The sequence below is a fragment of the Coenobita brevimanus genome, chromosome 77, assembly GCF_032717465.1.
Source record: "Coenobita brevimanus isolate Jiangsu-jjx chromosome 77, ASM3271746v2, whole genome shotgun sequence".
NCBI lineage: Eukaryota > Metazoa > Arthropoda > Malacostraca > Decapoda > Coenobitidae > Coenobita > Coenobita brevimanus.
In genome coordinates, this window is record NC_137030.1 from 15,957,744 (window position 1) to 15,979,252 (window position 21,509).

A 21,509-nucleotide genomic window follows, 5' to 3' on the forward strand; every position below is an offset into this window, starting at 1 on the left:
GAGGTTGTGGCAATGTCAGGCATATCATGGATTTGATCAGGCTTTGAATTCCCAACCCATGGGTTGCTTTCTGTCCATTTTGGGAGGAAATGTGTTTACCAAAGTTGTCAGTGACAACTAGGACCTGTCCATTTGTACTGTCATATTCTGCTAGTCCTTGAGGAGCTTTGGCCATTGAACTGGCAGCAGAAATTCTGAAACGCCGAAGTTCATTGTAAGAGGATGTAGCACCAAAATCATGAAACTGGTCAACTAGCGTTCAACAGTACACTCAGAGATATCTGTAGGCGTGTTGCTTGACCAGTCACAACACCTGTGACAATGTTGCCAATCATTGTTGCTTCCAGTGTGCAATCAAGCTTAGGTGATATTGCTGCAAGAATTGATTAAAGCATTTGGCTACAATCACTAATAACATCGGACATTGATATGCGGGTATAATAAGATTTCATATTAGGTTTCTGGCATTCTGCTCTGATGTTTTTGGCCAGACTTGAGATAACTCGTACACTGCATTCATCCTCAGTGTCATCTACAATATGAAGTTGATTTGCTGCTTTACCCCGAAACACTATGATTGATGCCACACCAGGAGAGGACAAAACAATCCGTTCAGGATGCAGTTTCTTGCTGACAGTCTTTAAGAGGGACTGCTTTGAGTGCCGTGTTCCCCTTAGTTCAATAGACAAAATATACAGATCAACACTATTCCAAATGAGGTCTTTGTGACAGTTTGTTTGACCAAACTGTGTAGTGCACTGTCATCTGCATTAGAAGTGGACTCGGTTGGACTGTTGGTGAAAAATTTAGCAAGACAGTCTTTGAGGTAATGGGCGTCTGCTGCATGCAGATCTGTCAAAGCACAATTAACTCTGAACGTCATATCTTTTGCCCAGGCATCATTTCTTTCACTTGCTCGCCTTAGAATGGCTTCTTTTGATGTGGTCTTTCCAACATCAGCAGTTCTACAAACATATGCTTCTCTCCAGCGACTTGGATTCTTTGTGGGGCATTCCACTGAGCATTTCTGACCACAAATACAAAGTCTTCAGGGATGTTAAATGCAGTACTTCCTGTCAGTCTTTTACTACTTGTGCCGTCAGCTGGTTGCAATTTACGCTTTTTTAAGAAATCGCTGTATATGATGCCTTGAGCAGTAAGTGCTGATGCATTTCGCGTGAAAGGTGAATTGTGTAACATCTTCTCCAAGACTGGATAAACTTCGGCGTCGTGCTACCACATATTATTCAGTCCAACAATGCAAGAAAGACAAAAACAGATATTTACCAGTCTTATAATCAGAATTCAATTTTGAATGCAACTATAAATTATAGCGTCCTTAGTTTTTTAATAATATACAATAATAACCTATTTTGTAATAATAAGTAATAATGAAGTGTAAAATTAAATTAATTTTACAGAACTCCATACGAATTTGTCAATCTTGGCAGAGTTCTTGCTCTAGACAGGTATAAAAGGAGATAATCAATGCCTTTTACCATGATGTTATATACCTGCTTTAAAGAGATATCTGCAAAAGCACTCAACTTTATCGTCTGGCACTCATCATATTTGAACTCAGCAGGTCGAAATTGTCTAAAACCAGTGTGAACAAAAAATCGATATGTCCAAGTGCAAGGTTCACTAAAAAATCGTACTTTCTAGCGTGGACTATTATAAAGAACGTTCTTCCCACCCACCTCCATTATCCACAGCACAAGTAGGGGAAGGAAAGGCACTAACTCCGGGGGTAAAGGAAAGACTAGGAATTTTTAGGGAAAAGAAGAATTTCACTTTACCACAAAGTTAGGGCTAAAAATAAGTTGGTGTATCCTAATTCTCGATTTGAACTGCTCTCTCGGGGATTTGTCAACTACCACTGCTTGTAGTTGGTTCTAGGCATTGCATAATGTACGTGAACAATTTACATTATGAATCCTGGTGGAAATGCTTCAGGTCAAGCCTCCATCCATGATTCTTCGTCGAGTTGGTGTTGATATAGAACATACGCCGGGAATTGGTGCTTTCAGATCCATAGAAGATTTTATGAACATCAGTTAACTGTCTGCACAAATGTCTAACGCAAAGAGGCTCAGTGACTGCAGCCTTCTGTGGTATCCCATGTGCCTGATGGATGAGCCTTTATTAGCAGTACTTGTCCCATCTCTCTCAAGCCTCGTGATATCCATCTCCTGGTTCTGAGACCAGAGTTGCACGGCATATTCCAGATGCGGTCCGTATAAGAGAGTAGCACAGAGAGAGGATAATTTCATTGTTTTTGTTCCTAAACATAACCTAGAAGCCTTTACCTTCTTCTCTACTTCAGTGCACTGTTTGAAGACTTGAGATCACTGCCGATTATTATACCTAAGCCTGTTTCGAAGTCAGTACTGCTGATTTTACTTACTCACAAAGAGTACTCAGCTGTTGGATTTGCATGACCGATGTGCATCACACTGAACAGCATTTCCCTCAGTTTATATTACTCTCCTTGTAACTAAGTCCATTTGTAGTCGTTCACTCTTTTCGAAAATGATACAGCATCATCTCCTTGCTTTGAGTTCTCTGCAAATATGGCAGTTGGGCTGACGATGCTCACATCTGTATCACTAATATAAATCCATCCATCCATCATCCAAACCTACATTGCCCCATGAGGAGCGTAGGAGCCCGGGGCTAAGCAGTCGGTCCCGACATTTAAGACGAGAGTGACCAGCCTCACTCATCCCTGAGTGGTATTTCATGAGCAATCAACCCCAACCATCCCTTGGATATAAACCTTCACCGGCTCAATCCGATTGGAGCGCAATAATGACCCACTAAACCACCAGGCGCCAAAATTTGGTTATATGGTTACCACCCAGCGTAGAAAATGGTTTTCTGGTGTACAGGAAACTATTTGGCTTGTCACTAAGTGTAGAGTCACCCACAGGCTGAAGAGGAAAGAATAAAGGAAAGAAAGACAGAAGAGGGAGTGTAAAGTCACCCGTAGGCAGAAGGACAAGGAAAGAATGAAGGAAGGAAAGACAGATTGGAAGGAAAGAAGGATGGAGGGGAAAGGGCAGACACCCGAGAGCAGCACTACATCGAGTGAGTGGATGGTGAGCGCCCCTACCTACCTCAACTAATGTAAATTATAATAAAATAATAAACTTAGACCTGAACTTTTGGGCACTCCTTTTTTAACTCTTGTGCAGCCAGAGGTTTCTCCACTGACAACTAGGCTACTCACCGACGTGTGTGCTTTAATCCGTTCTTAGAGTATCCAGTCAGTTCTTGAATTCCCAGTGAATGAGTTTTTGCCATTAATCACTGACGAGGTACTTTAAAAAATGGAGACTATCAGTTTCTCGGCACCGGTCAGAGAGAGAGAGAGAGAGAGAGAGAGAGAGAGAGAGAGAAAGAGAGAGAGGGTAGTGTGGTAGAGAGAATGATCCCTGTCCGTGACATGAGCCCCAGCTAACTTCTACCTTTGTCTCTCTGATGGCAAAGTTGGAGAGAGATAGATAGATGATAGATAGATAGATAGATAGAGAGAGAGAGAGAGAGAGAGAGAGAAGGCTATGAGAGAGACCGAGTGGAAAATGAACCTAAAATTAAGAAAATTTACGAGGGGGGTGGAGAGGAACGCGAATGAAAGAAGTGAAAAGAAGATGGAGAAAGGAAGGCTAAAGGAGAGAGGAACAGTGAATGGCAAGAAGGAGAGAGAGAGAGAGAGAGAGAGAGAGAGAGAGAGAGAGAGAGAGAGAGAGAGCAAGTAGGTCCGGAGGGAGGTAGGAGGCATGAAAGAAAGGGAACCACTGAAGAATAAGTGTGAAGGATGCAGAAAGAGAAGCGGAGGGAAGAAGTAAGAAACATACAGTATAAGAGATGGAGGAAAGAATGGAAAATAAAGTAATAAAAAGACGCGAAGAGGAATCGAGGAATGCAAAAGAGTGGATGGAAAACGCAAGACATTGATGAGAGGTAATAAAGCCACACGTAACACGAGAGACGTAAAGAAGAATGAAAAATAAAGGAGGGAATACAAGAAACTTGAAAGAGGATACCAGAGAAAATGATGAAAGAACAGAGGAAGAATAGGAATGAAGAAAGAAAACGAACTTTGCAAGGAAATAGGAAAAAAATAGGAAATGGGGGGAAGAATGGAAGGAAGAAATACTGAAGCAAGGAAGGAGGACACCACTGAAAATAATGGAAGGAAAAGGGAAAAATTAATGAGGATCAGGAAAGAAAATAATGAACGAAGAAAGAGAAAATTGACGAAGGGAAGATGGGTTTGACAAAAGAAATGTCGAAAAGAAATGGTGATAGAAAGATATGACGAAAGGAAAGAACGGGAACGGGATGGACGGAGGAAGGAAGGAAGGAAGCAAGGGGAGAGGAAGGAGGAATGTAGGAGACAAGGCATAATATTATATCGGATGGAAGAGGAAAGAAAGATAAGGGACAGGGTAGTGGAAGGAAGGAAGAATGTGTAAGGATGAAAATGGAGTAAACCAATCTACTAACAGTTACAAAAGCAAGCAAGAAAGCATACAATCAAAAGCAAACAATCTCTCAAATGACTGCAAAAACACACATTCAAGCACACGAAAGAATACAAACAAACAGGAGCAAGATGTAAATCAACAAGCGAAAGCAATCCCTGAAAAATCAATCATGTAAATAAATGCATGCAAGCCAACCCACAAAGAAAACAATCAAGCAAGCAAGCACAAAGAATATGACGCAGTTAATTTACAAATGAAAATAAGCTAACTAAAAAAAAATCAATAAAGCAAGCAAGCACAAAGAAAACCAAACACCTATATCCGCAAATCAAATGATGATAATGATGTTTGCAGTAATTTGACACGAAAAATATCCAAACATTTTGCCTATAACTGACGAAATACAAAGTCGTCTGTGATTACCATTTGGGACTTTTCAACTTATTTTTAAAAACTAGTGAAACATTCATAATTTTCAAAGCCTTTAACATTACTTCATGTTAAAGTCACACTGAACTTCTGCGTGAGATGTTTCATAACTTTTTAAAATCTTTTAAAACATATGGGTTGTTATTGGTGTTCTTGTGGCTCCAGGCTCATCAGAAACGTAAGCTCTGTGAACTGCAGACTTAAGTTGCTGTTTTTCTTCAGTCCATCATCCTCGTTCTGGAGGAGGGAGTAGCAACTCAAGGACGTCTGTATAACCATCCATTTGAACCGCCTGGTTATATCAGTGCCGCCACACGAAGGCGTCCTTCCCCAGCATCTAGCGTTTGTGTAAAATTAAGCATACTTTGAAGTTTTATCTGTTTTCATCTTAACCTTTTCAACAAGATGGCGTGTTTTACTTATTAAGCTTGCTGTCCACAGGCGATTTTCAGATCAACAGAACAGCCTATTAGTGAAAGGGATGATGTAAGTTGTATCTAACTCCACTATTCCGAAGAGTTTGTTCGATATTACCTGAAGGCAACAAGAATATTATTAAAATTACATCATCGGACTAATATGGTCAACAAAATACTTTAACACTTCTTCCTCTGTCATATTTAACTTTTTCATCCTTTGCCCAAACATCGATACTGTGTATCACATCAAACATCAATGGTGCCCATTATAATTATTACATACATCGATTCTGCTTATTATGTCACATCATATATAAAAATAGATTTAGCGTAGCATCAGCACTATTATCAATACAAAATGGTTCCTCTGTAGAATATGAAAAAGCAAGGATGATGTAGGCGGAATATAATAAAAAAAGGCGTGAACAGAATGAAGAGTAAGAGAAAAGCAAATCCAAAAAATGTGAAAGTAAGAGAAAGTGAGGAAAAGGAGAAGATGCTGTATGTAAAAATAGAAAATAGTTAAAGAAGAGAGAATAAAGGTCAGATGCAGAAATGTCAATAGGTGTGTGAAAATGAGATAAGATGACATAGGTGTGACCAGACCCTAGCGACAAAGAACAGCCAAAGATAAGTGAACGAGGGACTTGCTGAGACTAGCCCAGAGACCCTTACACACACACACACACACACACACACACACACACACACACACACACACACACACATTCTCTCTCTCTCTCTCTCTCTCTCTCTCTCTCTCGTAATTACCATAAACAAGGGTTCAGTGTCCAGTCTACCTATAAGCTAATACTCGTAGTTAACATCATGCCACCATAAAACTTTATTACATTAACTGTATACATAATGAACATATCCGTAAAACAGGGTCACCATATTTTAAAAGTGTCGACTGAAATAATCTTATAAAAATGCCTTTGGTACATTATTTAAGCACTGGAAAGAAATGATACTGATGACGCTTGGGAAATTTTTCAGTGCCCTTCTCTCTGCCGTACGTGAATATTTCATGAAGCTTAATTAGGCAAAGGATTGAAATAAAACAGTGTGGTTTAACAAACACCACTGGAGCAATTTAAGAAATGAATATACTACATGATTCACTTAAAAATCACATAACTGAATGTTATTAGTTTGACTACAGCAGCAGTAGCATTAAAACTGAAAAACTCATTTGATCAGTCAAACATTAATTCTGAATGATCCCTGTAAAAATGAGCTCATCAAACCCACAGCAATTTCACCGGTACATAATCAGCAACAAGCAATTAGACAGACACTGGCCCACTAATTACCAACGAAGATTGTTTACTCTAAGCAACTGGAACATTGCTTACACTCTTAACTATTTTCTCAGCTTCCTTTTCACACAGGAAACCAGTTACATCATCAAAGAACGACCACATGTCGAGCAAGAAACATTAAAATGAAATAAGTTTAAGACAACCATAGTAAATAAATGGATGCAAGGTACCCAGCCCAGATAATTTCATTCTTATCCAAAAAAATACATACTTACGAAAAAACAGCTTCTCTTCCCCTTTTCGTTTTAGTAAATTCCTGCAGCAGGGAAAGGACCCACTAGACTGGAGGTTGACGAACAGAGGCCCGTTACATAAAATGGACATGAGATCATTAGGCAATCACATTGTTGATAAGTTAACCCCTGTCACTGGGAAAATTTCTAGAGACAATGATTATACAGGGCAATATACATCTTTGAATTGAGAAATTTAATGTCAACTTGACTTTTTGTGCCCTAGATCGTGGGTAGTGAATTTAACCGCTTTATGACAGCAAAAATTAATTGGGAGTACCAGGCCATGCTCCAGTTACTGAACCTCTAGAGAGCACGAACATCTTATACATAATAAACTAATGAGGAAAGTTAGATAACCGTGAAATAAAGAGAAGTATTCATGAACTTATACATGTAGCCCATGTATAGTTCATTTACTTTAACGTAGCCCAGATTTTTATCATTTTGAAGCGGTAAAAGAGGTAAGAGATAGTGATATGGTTTTACGTCATTTCCACAACAATGGATGTAGGATGATGGCAAACTAGTTATTACTGAGGTATTTTTTACTTCACGCTTCCCTCAAGATGGGAACAACACACTGTCAGTACTGGAAGATGCAGGTTCTGTTTCATGTGCAGCTATTTATACTTGCTCACAATAATGGCGGGGGATGCTGGACATCAGTCGCCAAACAGGGCAAAAATAACCAGCAAAATGACACCATGCCCTGACACTATACCGCCGGGGCCAGGGTAGCGTCCGCGGGTGGCCTCAGTTACATTTTATGGCGTAGGGTGAAGCCGGCCATTCAGAGAGTGGGGGAAAAATTAATTTGGGTAAAATGGTGGGTTCAGGAAATATATACGGCGGAAAATATGGTTACCCGTGGAGGGAAGAGGAGGGAACAAAAATGTGGCGTGGCGGAATGTTCGTGTTGACGTTATGAAAGAAAATATATCTCATCACACGCTAGGAAACTCTGTTAAATTTTTTTTCAGAATGACCGTGGACAAAATCACAGATGTTAGTTGTGCTTCCCGGGAAAAGTGAGTGATACTGAATGTGTGGCGTTTATTATGATATTGCCCTGTGTGTCCTGAAATATTATCGAACTGAACACAATATTCCATTTTCCATGAAAACTTCATCATCATCATCATTACCATAATCACCATCGTCATTATCATTTCCATTAATATTATCCTCCTCCTCTTTCTTCTCTTCATGTCATCATCATATCATAGTTATCATCATATTTATCCTCATTATCATCCACCTCTTCCTCTTCTTCCTCCTCCTTCTCCGTCATCATCACCATCATCACAATCCTATTTTCCTATTTAAGAGGTGTGGTGAGGTAGGATCCAAAAAACAAAGAACGAAAAACTCATAAACGGGAGAAACATCAAACAGCATACCCAGTAAAATTAGCCACACAGTCATTCATGCCTCAATGAAAATGCTTTGATAACTTGATTTTAGAAGAAGAAATGAAACAGCTGTGACTGAAATAGATGATAGTGAAAAAAATGAAGACATGCATCAATTAGATCCTGAAATTGTGTGACAGAATTGGACTGTGCAGTGAAATCCATGTCAAAGAAATTAAACGACATGATTCAGTACTTGGAGCAAAAGTAAGTTCTGTTACTATAAATTCATTGAGTAGAATGACACAAAGGAAAAGAAATGGAAGGTGGAAGTGAAAGCGAGCTCATTAATTTTTCAAGATGACCTCATGGCTATAGAACTAAAAACAGATATGCAAGAAATAATTAGAAACATAGGGGTGTTCCAAGATTTAAATGACTAAAATGAACAGAACAAACAGAACAAACATCATTGGTAGGGAAGTGCGGTAAGCTAGAAATCAAAGGGAAAGAATTGAAGGAAACAATAAATCTCAATTAACTGGGGAAAATAATCAAACCCCGAGCAAAGCAGAATGAGGTCAGAGTGTAGAGTAAGCAAGACAAAAGTAGCAGTGAAAGAAAATATAAATATAATTAATAAAGAAAAGAAATGAAGAAAGCGTAGAGTAAAAGTAGGACTAAAGCTGTTTAACACATGTGTAACACCTGTCACTATCTGGGACTGAAACATGGGAGAAGTTAAAGGAAAAAGAAAGGATGTAAAATATTTTCAAACAAAATACTTAACAAAGTTATTTAAAGTGCCAAGAATAACACCTAAATATGCAATGCTGTACGAGAAAATAGGATTTAAAATTAAGCACAAGATAAAACGAAAAAGTTAGAATACTACAAAGAATTAAGTAACAGACAAGGTACAACTGAAGTGAAGATGAAAAGGTACGTACTGTGAGGAAAATGAGAGACAGTGGGAAGAAAATACAAGACAAAAGATAAAATATAATATTACAAAAAAACTTGGCAGACATGGGAAAAAAAGGAACAAAAATTCTGTAAAAATAAAGTGTAAGAAAAGAAAAGTGAAGAAATCTTTAATGTAAGGCGAGGAAGTAAGACGAAAGAAGCCACAGAACAAGAAGTAAGTTATTAGAATAATTGATTAGATTTTTAGAAGGCAAGCCTAATATTTAACTTATGACCAAGTATAGAAGGCAAGACTGATATGTATGTTATGAACAAGTATTATTCAAGTTAAACAATTTTTAAAAAAATAAGTAGGAACAGAGTTCATTTTGTAAACTGGGTAAAAAAAAAAAAATTGAAGCTCGGTTACATATCTTTCAGAGTGAGGCCTATGAGGAAATTACACGGACACTGACTTGAAAAGAAACAATAATGGTATAAGAAAAATAAAATCGATATTGAAAATGTAGCAAAAACTGTTGAAAAAAATACTTAAAAGATGACACATAATGTGAGCATGAGGAAAAAACAAACAAAAAAGGAATCAACAGGTATCGGCAATAATAATAATAATAATAATAATAATATAAAAAAAAGCTACCTGTTAAGAAAAATACTTCAGGAGCAGTGAGTGCGCCAACAATCAAGCTACCGAATTCCAGGCTTCACTTAACAAGCAAAACCATCGGAAGGTCTGTCCTACGAGATTTTTGGAGAAACGTAGGGTTATTTTAGGGCTAATTCTGAGAAAAAGAAAATTACAGTATGTCATCAAGTACATAATCATCAACCATTTCGGAATTACACTTACAGTACTGTTATGGGCGACAATGTTCTTCCTCGACTACTTAATAAAAAATAGTAGCTCCGTAACGGCTGAGAATTGGATTTGTGTTGATACAGCTTATATATATATATATATATATATATATATATATATATATATATATATATATATATATATATATATATATAATTATCGATATTATTATTATTATTATTATTATTATCATTATTATTATCCCTGTATTAACCTCCGGAAGTTTCGAAGAAAATCTCAAGGTACAGCTTTTTCTTACTATAGTGTTTCTTCATGAATGTGCTTCACGTACATTTGCCTGGGTCATTGCACACAATAACAATAGTAACAGAGGTAGAGTCTTTGTCATGTTCATTTCCATACATGCTTCATTTTTCCTTTTAGCCTCTAAGTACAGTTGTGCCTTTTTTTTAAACATTAAAAAAAAACACACACACACAAAAACTTAAAGTATGCAAAAGTTATCCCTGTACAGTAAATTAAGTGGGGCGAAGTAATTCCCAAATGAAGATCCTGTCATACAGCGATGCCTCGACACATTGCGATTAGAAAACAAGAGGTCATGGCCACAGAGACAGATATACTGGAAGTCATTGTCCCCCAGCTGAGTACCTGTTAATACGAAGGACTGAAAATGCCGGTAAACTGTTAAGTGTGAAACCTGGATGGCCACGATTTTTGTCGGCAAATAACAAAAAGTTAGGTTTGTCCTAATTTTGGGGGAGGCGGTGGCTCAATCGGTAGAGAGTTGGCCTGCAGTCCTAATGGACCCGGGTTCAAATCTCGCTGGGGCAGGGAACAGTTTAAGAATTTGAATTTCATACATATCAGACTTTACTGTTCTACCAGAAGACCCGCCGACATATAAAAATAACCCCGCTAATACCTATACACCAGTCCTGTATGAGACAGCCCTAGCATGTATTCAGTATGGACGGTGGGTGTTAGCGCCGAAGTGGTGACATGTAGAGGTGTGCGGTACGTAGGAGGACTACTGGGCCTTGACGGCAGACTGTGAAGCCTATGCCCAGAGTCGGTCACATAAAAAAAAAAAATGAAGGCAGATCTGTAGCCGGGGAGTTATCGCTTCGTCAGATTTTCCTTTCTACTCATATGCTCTCTCTCTCTCTCTCTCTCTCTCTCTCTCTCTCTCTCTCTCTCTTACTGAACTGATGGTGTTTATTTTAAATTTTTTTTTCCAAAGTCGTCAGCAACAAAGTAAACACAGGTAGCTCTCACATACCATGCGTCTTACGATGCAGGTAGGACAGGCGCCATCGTAATGAAGATGAATGCAAGGGAGGATGGATGTTATAAAATGAGAACAAAGAAGACGTGAAAGTAAGAAAGAAATCAGGAGAAGGAAATGCTTGAATGTGAGAATGAAGGAATTAGTGAATGCAGTGTTCAGCACAGTGTCATTCCGGACTGCATGAATGAGCAAATGAAGGAATCAGAAATGCAAAGGAGAAAGATAGGAGGTGGGAGAGGCGAAAACAACGAAGGAGGGCGCACACACAAGCATAGGAAGGAGTGTTTGTATGAGAGAGTGAGGACATTAGAGAAGAATGGGAAGTGAAGGAGATGAAGAGGGAGAGGGTGAGGAAGAAGGAGAAAGAAAAGGACAAGGAGACGGAGAGGGCTAGATGAAAACAAGAAAGCCTCTTACAGTTACAGGAAGGAATACATGCATGAGACAACGAGGGAATTAGGGATGAAAAATAGAGGAGGGTGTGGGGGGTGGTAGAAGCAGGGGCATCAGGAGAAACAGAGGGAGAAGTAGAAATATAAAATGTAGCGAGGTGGAAAAAAACAAGGAAAGAGCGTCACACACAAGCAAAAGAAGAATTGTATACATGAGAGAATGAAGGAATAGGAGAGGAGAGGAGAGGAGAGAAAAGGAGAGGGAGAATAAGAAGTGGTAGACGAACGAAGCGGAAACATGAGAAAGGGATACATAGATGAGAATATGAAGGAAATAAAAAGAAGAGATCGAAGCAGAGAGGATGAGGAGAAAAGGAAGGGAGAGAGAGGAGAAGAGGATGAGCAGGGACGGGAAAGAGAAACCATGTAAGCAAGGAAAGGGAATTTCACGCAAAAACATAGGAAATATTGATGCATTTGAGAGAAGGAATAGGGAAGGAAAAGAGAAGAGGGAAAGGAGAAACGGGGGAAACAGACGAGGAGCTGGGGCAGATCAGAGGACTAGGGGGAGACGAGAGGAGAGGTGACATGGGAAAAGTAAGAGGAGAATAAGGTAGAGAAGACAGACGATAACAAAGAAAGTTCGCACACAAACACAGGAAAATGTGTAAAATATTCATGAAAGAAGGGAGTTACGAAGGGTATGAGAGTAGAGAAAAAAAGAGATATGAAAATAAGGAAACTTTATCATACCTTATCATAAAATATACATAGGAAGGAAGATACAGATGAAAGAGTAAAGGAATTATGAAGAAGAAAGAATGAGGAGAGAAGATAGTGAAGGAGAAGGAAGGAAAGTGAGAAACAGGGATGTGTATAGGTGTGGGTGGACGCAACGCGGCACTTTGCCGCGGTGCTCATCAACTTAACTTTGGACTTTAAGCTGGTAACGGGTTTTTTATTCCACTGCCCTTTAATACAAGACCACTGCATCATCCTGGTTTCCACAATTTCCTCCCGTAGGTGTTACCATCCTACAAAAATGTGTATGGACACCTAAATTGATTGGTGTCCGGTGGCCGCACTAGTACCCAAACCCTGGCGGAGTAAGACCCGCAGCTATGTAGATAACAATGCTAATCACTCCGTCAACACAGAGCTGGTGGTGCTAAAGAGTCGATAAAAGGCCAAGGAAAGGAAGAGAGAAAGGATAGGACAATGGGAAGCAGAGACGGAAGAAGGTGAACAACAAGACGTAGGAGTGCAGGAATGAATGATAGAGGAAGGGGAGGGTAAAGCAGAGACGAGAGAAGAGAAGAAAGGTGAAGAGAGAGAAGTGATAAGCAGAGATGAAGGAAAGTCACAAACGACAGGATCGGAAAGGACAAAGGAGAAGAGGGGAGGGGAATGAAAGGAGGAGGGGGAAGGAAGGGAGAGAAGGAAAGGAATGGTGAAGTAAAAGAGAGAAGAGTGAGAAACGGACAAATACTGGAAGGGAAGAAGAGAATAGAGGAGAGGAAAAGAGGAGAGAGGGATGAGAAACGGAGATGTAAGAAGGTTAGAGACAAGGCGAGGCAGAAATGAAAGACTGAGTGAGAGATAGATGGATGGTAAAGGAAAGGAGAAGAGAGGAGAAAATATAAAACGACAAAAAAAAGTGAGAAACAGAATTACAAGAAGGTCACAAACACCTAGGAGAGAAATGCATGCATGAATGAATGCATGAGTGAATGAATGTGTGAGTGAATGAATGAATGAATGGGAGTAAAGGAATTAGTGAATTATGCAATATGCAACACTCTCTCATCTAATTACCCCAAGACGCCTACCTGAATGGCATATGAGGCTCTGATTACCACACTTCATTATCAATTTTCACCCGCGCTTCAATGGACGGGAATCAGAGCGGCACAGCTATTTGTCTGGGCTGAGATTCATCAACGAGATCGTGGATAAGACGTGAGATGGAACTGTTAAGACGTCGGGAATCTGGGGGCGTTTAGTTTTCTCCCTCGCTTGTGAATGGAGGGGTAAACATATGGAGTTCTTGTTTTGGTTGTAATTTACCGGTTGTGAATGGGGGAGAATCGTATGTTTTTGTTTTGGTTATAATCAGTTGCTTTGGGATGGAGAGGCACCACGTGTTTTTTTGTATTCGTTATAATTAACAGCTTATGAATGGAGGTGGCGTGGAGGTGAAACACGTGATTCTGATTTGGTCGTAATCAGCCCTCTCTGACTGGAGGGGTGGCATGTGCTTTTTTTGTTTTGGTTTTAATGTAACGCTTATGAATATATGAAGAGTAAGTGTCTATTTTTTGGGTGGAGGGCAACGTGTTTTTCCTTACTGCTTATGAATGAAAGGGTATAATTTTACCCACTAAAATCTTGCTGTGAGTGGGCAAGGCGCAGCATTTCTCCAGGCAGAGGTTCGAAGAAAGAGCACTTTCTTACAAACAGAGGTTCTAAGAGAAATCGTTTTCATAGCAATCGGGGACAGTAGAGAAAATTTTTCGGACTAACTTTGGTATTCATTTTTCCACTCGGTTTCACTGAGTCTCCTGCCGTGGAATAGGGTGCACAGTCGTGTTCTGCTTGTTTATATGGTCGTGATTAACTGCCATATAATGTGAGAACAACACATCCCTTTTTGGTTTCGGCAGTAAGTTGTAGTTTGTGAAGGAAGGAGCAAGTTGGCTTTGTTTGGACTGTGGTTACGTGTAGCTGCAGGGAATGCTATTACTCGCGGATCTTACTTTTACCGCAAGCTGCAGTAAATATTTACTTGAGTTACCTCTGTCTGCTTGCCACAGGCCTCCTTTTCCCTAGAGCCATATTCCTCTCTTCTCTTAGAATCACATCCCTTTCCATTCTCGCCATATCTCTCATACCACGTGTCACGTATCTCTCATTCCTCTAGCCACATATCTCTCATCTCTCGAGTCACTTCTAATCCCTTGAGTCACTTAACTAACATCCAGAGTCACGTAACTAACATCCGTTGAGAAACATCCCTCTTATCCTTCGTGTCACATGCCTCTCATCTCTCGAATCACAAACCCCTCATCCCTCGAGTCACATAACGAACATCCACTGAGTCACATAACTAACATCGTTGAGTCACATCCCTCTCATCCCTTGTGTCACATACCTGACATCCATTCAGTCACAGACTCCTTCCTCTAGTCACATGTCTTTTAGATTACATTCACACCTGCCGAGTCACATCCCTCAAATTTTTTTCACACCACTGACACAACCACACACACCGCTCACACCACTCTACATCATTTTTTATTTCTCTCGAGTTACATCCTTCTCATTTCCCCTCGTCATGTACACTGATTTCTTCTTGTCCTTCCTTCTAACCTCTTAACTCTTCCTCTTTTTCCTCTTTCCCTTTTTCTTCTAAATCACCTTACCTATTCTTCTCCTTCCTTCCTATTCCCTTTTTTCTTCCCCTGTCTTTTGTTTCGTCTTTATTCCTATGTCTTTGTCCTCTCTTTTTCTCTCTGTTTCTTTCCCACTCTTCCTCCTCCACTCCATATCCAATCTCTTCTTCTGTAATCTGCAACCCTGTCCAGTCTTCTATTTCTTATAATTGTCTCTTTCTCCTTATCGCCTGTCTTCTTCCTCTTTGAAACTTCTGTTTTCCCACTACCTTTTCTCATTTCACTCTCTTCACTCTATTAGTCTTTCAGTTCCATGACATCTCTGAAATTTAACTCTTTCAAATTCCAATGCTCTCTCATCCTAGTTCACCCCTCGACTCAGCCTCCATGTCACATCTTTACCCCCCACATTCCACTGTCACATCCTTACCCCCACATTTCAAAGTCTCATTCCAATCCTTCACACTCCAGTGACACATCTATACCTCCACATTCCAGTGTCACATACCTCCACATTCCAGTGTCACATCCCTATCCTTTCACATTCCAGTGTCACATCCCTATCCTTCCACATTCCAGTGTCACATCCTTACCCCCACTCTCCAACGTCATATTCCCATCCTTCACATTCCAGTGTCACATCTCTATCCCTAACACTGCGCGTCACATTCTTATCCGTTCACATTCCAGTGTCACATCTCTATCCTTCCAGGCGCCAGTGTCACAACCTTACTTCCTTGCATTTCAGAGGCACATTCATATCCCCCATGTTCCGGCGTCACACCATAATCACCCCACATCCCAGTCTCACATCTCGTTTTCCCCAAAGTAATTAAAACATATGCAAATTTTACGGTATCCAGAATTACTCCCCGCGTCACTTGTATTTGTGAGAGGCGTAAAGCAGATTGACCCAACCTTGTAATTATACTTTTGGGAATGCGTTTATTTAGAATAATTTATAGGGTTGGATACTTTACCCCCAAAAGAGCTATTATCGCATGGAGTAACGAGTGGGGTGCAAGTTTGACATTGTCTAATGAAGTTGGCAGCAGCTGACATTATTTTCTTAGCATCGGTTAGCATCAATATTTGTCTTTTTTTTTTTTTTTTTTTTTTAACAAATATTAACATAAGTTTATGCGGGACATAGTACTGTATATCAAATTATGTAATTTCTTTTCTAATTCACCTCACTTCTTTTAATGTAACGGTTACATTTTCGCTCTCAATAACTGTGTTTCCGTGCAGACTTCTTGCCAATAGTCTTTTAAACTTGAGCTTAGCCCAGGTGTTCACCTATCTGCAGCTTATTTCACGTAATTCATTGACATAAAATTACGATACCATGGAGCTACATCATTCCATACCTCTCTGTGAGCATCATAATATATTCCAGTGCTATTCTGTTGCTACAAATGAACATTGAACTCAGCCTTCAACTGTCAGTATCTTTGATATCTTGTAGTTCTACAGCCTTTAAATCTACCTTTTCCCCTCCCTTCAATCTGATGACATATTTCACTCCATTCTTCCCACCACCACAAAATTATATTCAAATTAAAAGAGATCTCATACACCTCTATTAGTGAGGTTAATGAAGAAGGCTACCTCTAGCCCGTTCACTTCGAAAGGTCTCTATCTATGTATCTATTTATTGCCAGACGTCAAAATCCCGTAAGGGGTGGCCATTTGACTTTGAGTTATTGGTTTTACGTGAAGGGGCACTAACCCTCCACCAACCCACTTGTTGACACGTAGGGAGCACGTATGGGTTGGTTATATGGTTACCACCCAGCGTTGTAAATGGTTTCCTGGCTTACAGGAAACCATTTGGCTTGTCACTCAATGTAAAGTCACCTGTAAAGGGAAGAGGAGCAATAAGAAGTGATAGGAAAGATGGAAGATATAGGAAGAGAGGAGGGCAGACACAGAAAAAGATTGATAAAGGCTAAGGAAGAAGTAGGCAGCACTACATCAAGTGAGTGGATGATGGTCGCCACCACCTACCACCAGCAGAGCTTAATTAAATTGTCTGAAAGTAGCAAGAAAAACTGAAAAGTTTGCGCTCATTATTTAAACGGATTACTGGACGATTCTGAAGTACTTTTCTTCCATAATCATTTTATTTTTCTTACGGCAAGCATGTATTTTATCAGGGGACGCGTCACTTGCGATTTTCTTATATTATTTTCAGATTCCTGGTAATCATTGTTTTCGGGATGCCGGTGAAATTTTTGCTGTGCTCTATGCATCTCAAGGGCTTTCGATAGAGTCTGGAACAAACTTTAATTTTCAAGCTGCCATCCTATGGTTTTCATTCTATTTTCTGTGTCTTTATTTCAAGTTTCTTCACTGTTTGTTGTATGGTTGCGGTTGTGACGGCAGCTGGGGTAAAAATAATCTTGTTGTTATTAATGCATCAAAGACTCAGTTCTTACACCTATCAACCCGTCAAAATCTTCAACAGGTATACCCACAAATGTTTAATAATATTCAGCTTAATCCTGCATCATCCTTGAACATGCTTGGGGTTTCATTTACTCAGGACTTATCTTAGAAAGATCATATTACATCTCTTGTAAAATCTGCTTCCAAGAGAATGGGTGTGCTAAGCCGACTCCGTTCTTTCTTTACCCCTGCACAATTGTTGACTCTATACATGGGTTTTATCCGCCCCTGTGTGGAGTACAACTCTCATGTGTGGGGAGGCTCCCCACACACAGCTCTTCTCAATAGGGTGGAGTCAAAGGCTTTTCGTCTCATTGACTCTCCTCCTCTTACTGACTCCCTTCAACCTCTGTCGCTTCGCCGCACTGTTGCATCTTTATCTCTTTTCTATCGCTACTTTAATGGTCACTGCTCCTCTGAACTGTCTGCATGCATTCCTCCACCTCTACGACGAGCGCGTAGCACCCGTCTAGCAGCAAACTCTCATCCCTTTTCTGTCCAACTCTCTAATGCAAGAGTTAATCGTTACTCTCAGTCTTTCATTTATGCAACAGGTCAACTCTGGAACTGTCTCCCTCTGTCTGTATTTCCTGCTTCCTATGATCTCCAGTTTTTCAAACGCAGTGTGTCCAGGCATCTCGAAGTGAATGGATCTTGAATTTGGCTCTCTCTTGTATTTTGTTTTTCTCTTGGAGGGAACTCATATTGCGGGCTCATGGCCTTTGGTGCCTTCTTCCTCGCATAAAAAAAAAAAAAATCTGGGGTTATAAAAAAAGAAAAAAATCCTCGGAGTTCCGTCCTTTAATCAACTCTTCCTCTTTTTCATCCGTGGCCTTCGGAGTTCCGTATCTCGCCCTGTTCTCTGAAGCGGTGATGTGTCCCCCTTACACTTTCCCATCACAAGTCAACACGACAATCATTGGGTGAGGCTTAGGCCCACCTGACTTCTACTTTGTCTCTTGTTCTATTAAAATAAATGAAACAAAATAAAAATCAATTCCTTCATTTTTCAACTAGCCAATATTTCCATCATAACTGTCACCTTACATTCTAAAACTCACAGCTCAATTCTTCATCTGTCAGTATCTTTGGTGTCTGTTTTCTCGTGATCCATCTTTGAAGGACCACATTAGTTCCTTTGAAAATCAGCTTCACAGATGTTATGTGTATTGTACCGACTCCTTGATTCTTTTATTTCTACTCAGTAACTGGTTTTATACAGGTGATTTATAAAGCATTTCTTCTCATTAGTTCCCATCCCCTCACAGGCTCCAATGAGGTTTTTTCTTCACTGGAATGATGCATCTCTCTCTCAGTTGTCTGTTGCTACTAATCTGGACGTCGATTTGCTACTCTTTAACTACATCTCTCCCATTATGGCAAGAACGCAATACCCGTCTAGCCACAGTCTCCCCCTTTTTGTGTCTGCCAGAGTTAACCGGTGATCGTAATCTCATATAGTCTGCTGGTCAGCTCTGATATAATTATCTTCCTCGGTTTGTCTCTCTCAGTGCCTATGATCTTCAGTCATTTAAGCCCAGTGTGCCTAGGTTTCTCGAAATCAATGGACCGTGATTTTGTGTACTTTGTTATATTTTCTTTAGCGGGAAGATTTTTTTTTTTTTTTTTTTTTCAGTCTTTGGTTCCTCCGTTTATTAATGAAAATGAATGTCGTTAATTTTGTTCGACATCACAGATCACTGTGAAGTACAAGTCACCGCACACGCACCTCACATACCCATATCCCAAACTGCGACAGGACAAACTACCATAATTCACACAACCACATGACATACTGCCACGACACACACTGCCACAACATACATTGCCACACCACGCATTGCCATACAAAACACTGCCTAGCCTCAAACTACCACACGTCAAACACACGCGACTCATGCTGTAACATACACTATATATATATATATATATATATATATATATATATATATATATATATATATATTACAGTTTGAGCTCGCACCTAAACAAAAGCTGACAAACAGACTACCAAGTACACAGATGGTGAAAGGCAGAATCGAAATAATAAGTAGGGGCAGAGTGGCAAGAATAAACGGAGAAAGGGGCAGAGAAAGTGAGACACACAGACACACACAGAATGGAAAAGAGGCAGAACCACAAGGACAGAAACAAAGAGAAAGAGGGAAGAGGGTGAGCCCATACCAAGATACGAGGGTTGAGTGAACTGTCAGATCTGCAGGCCGGATTTATTCATGGGAGGCACCATGTTGCAACCGGGATGTAAAGATGAGGGCAAGACTAAGACAGATTGTGAAATGCACATAGGAAGAGAACCAGGCACAGGGAGGAAGTAGTGGAATGCAAGAGAGAGAGAGAGAGAGAGAGAGAACTCATGAAATGCAGAAAGGAAATGAAACGGGTGTAGAGGGTGATAGACGCAAGAGGGAAATGACAGGGAGACAGCCAGTTTGAGGAAGTGAGAGACGGAAATGGAGAAAGGGACAGATGAATAGTGATAAGGCCAGGTAGAACAGAAGGAGTGTGGTAAGGAGGAGTAAAGGGAAGAGGAGAAAAACAGTGATAAAGACCGACAGACAAGTACAGGGATCGATAAGAAGGAAGGATAGTTCGTGAAACTTGGAAGGGAAGAAAGGCAGTTGGAGGGAGGCAACAGATGGCAGAGAGAGAGAGAGAGAGAGAGAGAGAGAGAAAGGGGAGACAAACACAGAGAGTAAGGCAAAGATGGAAACTTGTGAAATGCCGAAGGGATAAGAAAGGAAAGAGAAGGGAAGGAAATGGAGAGGGAGGGAGAAGCAGCCAGAAACACAGACATGAGAGGAGAGGAATAGAAGACTTATAAAAATAAATGTGGAGAGAGAAAGAGAGAGAGAGGGGGGGAGGGGACATACAGACTAGTGATGGTCTTAATGTATGTTTTTCAACTTTCGCGAATAAGAATGCTAATGCAAATATGAATGTTCAATATTCGCGAATACTAATACGAATGCGAATATTCTGTTTGATGACATAGAAACCTGAGATTCATTTTCTTATGAATAAATTTCATTGTATGAGTTTCAGATACAGAAAATTGAATTATCAAATTTCTATGTTACCAGGATGCGGGACGAGGATCCAACACTTACATGCGTCCCCCAGGGATATCAGTCACGTCCTGGACGAACTTCGAACGAACCTAGGACAGATCATGCCAGACAGGCGTTCTCTCTCTCTCTCTCTCTCTCTCTCTCAGAAGTCCTAGGTCCTTTTTTTGGTTGAGCTAAAAATTTGGAATTACACACTTTTCAGTGAGAAATTCTGGAAATCTGTCATTAGGCAAAAAATCTGGGGAAATCCAATCTTTTCTGGGAATCTGGCAACACTGCATGATACAGGAAGCAGCTGGCAGACTAGCCTAGAATACTCGTTCAACTCGCGCTTTTAACTCTTTATTTGATTTTCTATAAACTTTATAAATAAAGCGCCAATAATAATACTCGCAAAATACTCGCATGACAACAAGCGAATGCAAATGCGAATATCGAAAAATATGCGAATATTCCGAATGCGAATGCGAAGGCGAATATTCGCACCATCACTAATATTAGTCAGGGAGAGTAAGAGAGAGTGACAGAAAAGAGAACTGAAGAAAGAGAAGAGATGAGACGGGAATGAAAGGGAAGAGAAACAAATAAGGACGTGGTGAAGAGGAGAAGGATGGAGGTGAAGACGAAGGAGAGAGACGGAGCCCGACTGACAAAGGCATTTTTTTTTTTTACTCTGATATTGTTGAACACTCGTTTGCTTTTCTCTCACTACACCAAATTTCTTTACTACTTTTTTGTCCAATTCATCTTTCAGAAAGATTACGTAAAGTATCGAGAGGAACGTAGTACAGCCTTATTGCACACACACACACACACACACACACACACACACACACACACACACACACACACACACACACAGTCGCCCACATTTTCATTTTCTTTTTTTCTTT

General features: G+C 40.1%; 1 protein-coding gene across 1 annotated transcript in view; it reads right to left on the minus strand.

Moving 5' to 3' along the window:
* Nucleotides 1–248: 248 nt before the first annotated feature.
* The window catches only part of LOC145408504 (protein FAM200C-like), a 121,436-nt gene continuing 100,175 nt past the window's right edge, over nucleotides 249–21,509 (minus strand). Inside the window, exon 5 of the mRNA XM_080279237.1 lies at nucleotides 249–373. Coding sequence (XP_080135363.1) covers nucleotides 249–373 — 125 coding nt within the window. The remainder of the gene's footprint in view (nucleotides 374–21,509) is intronic.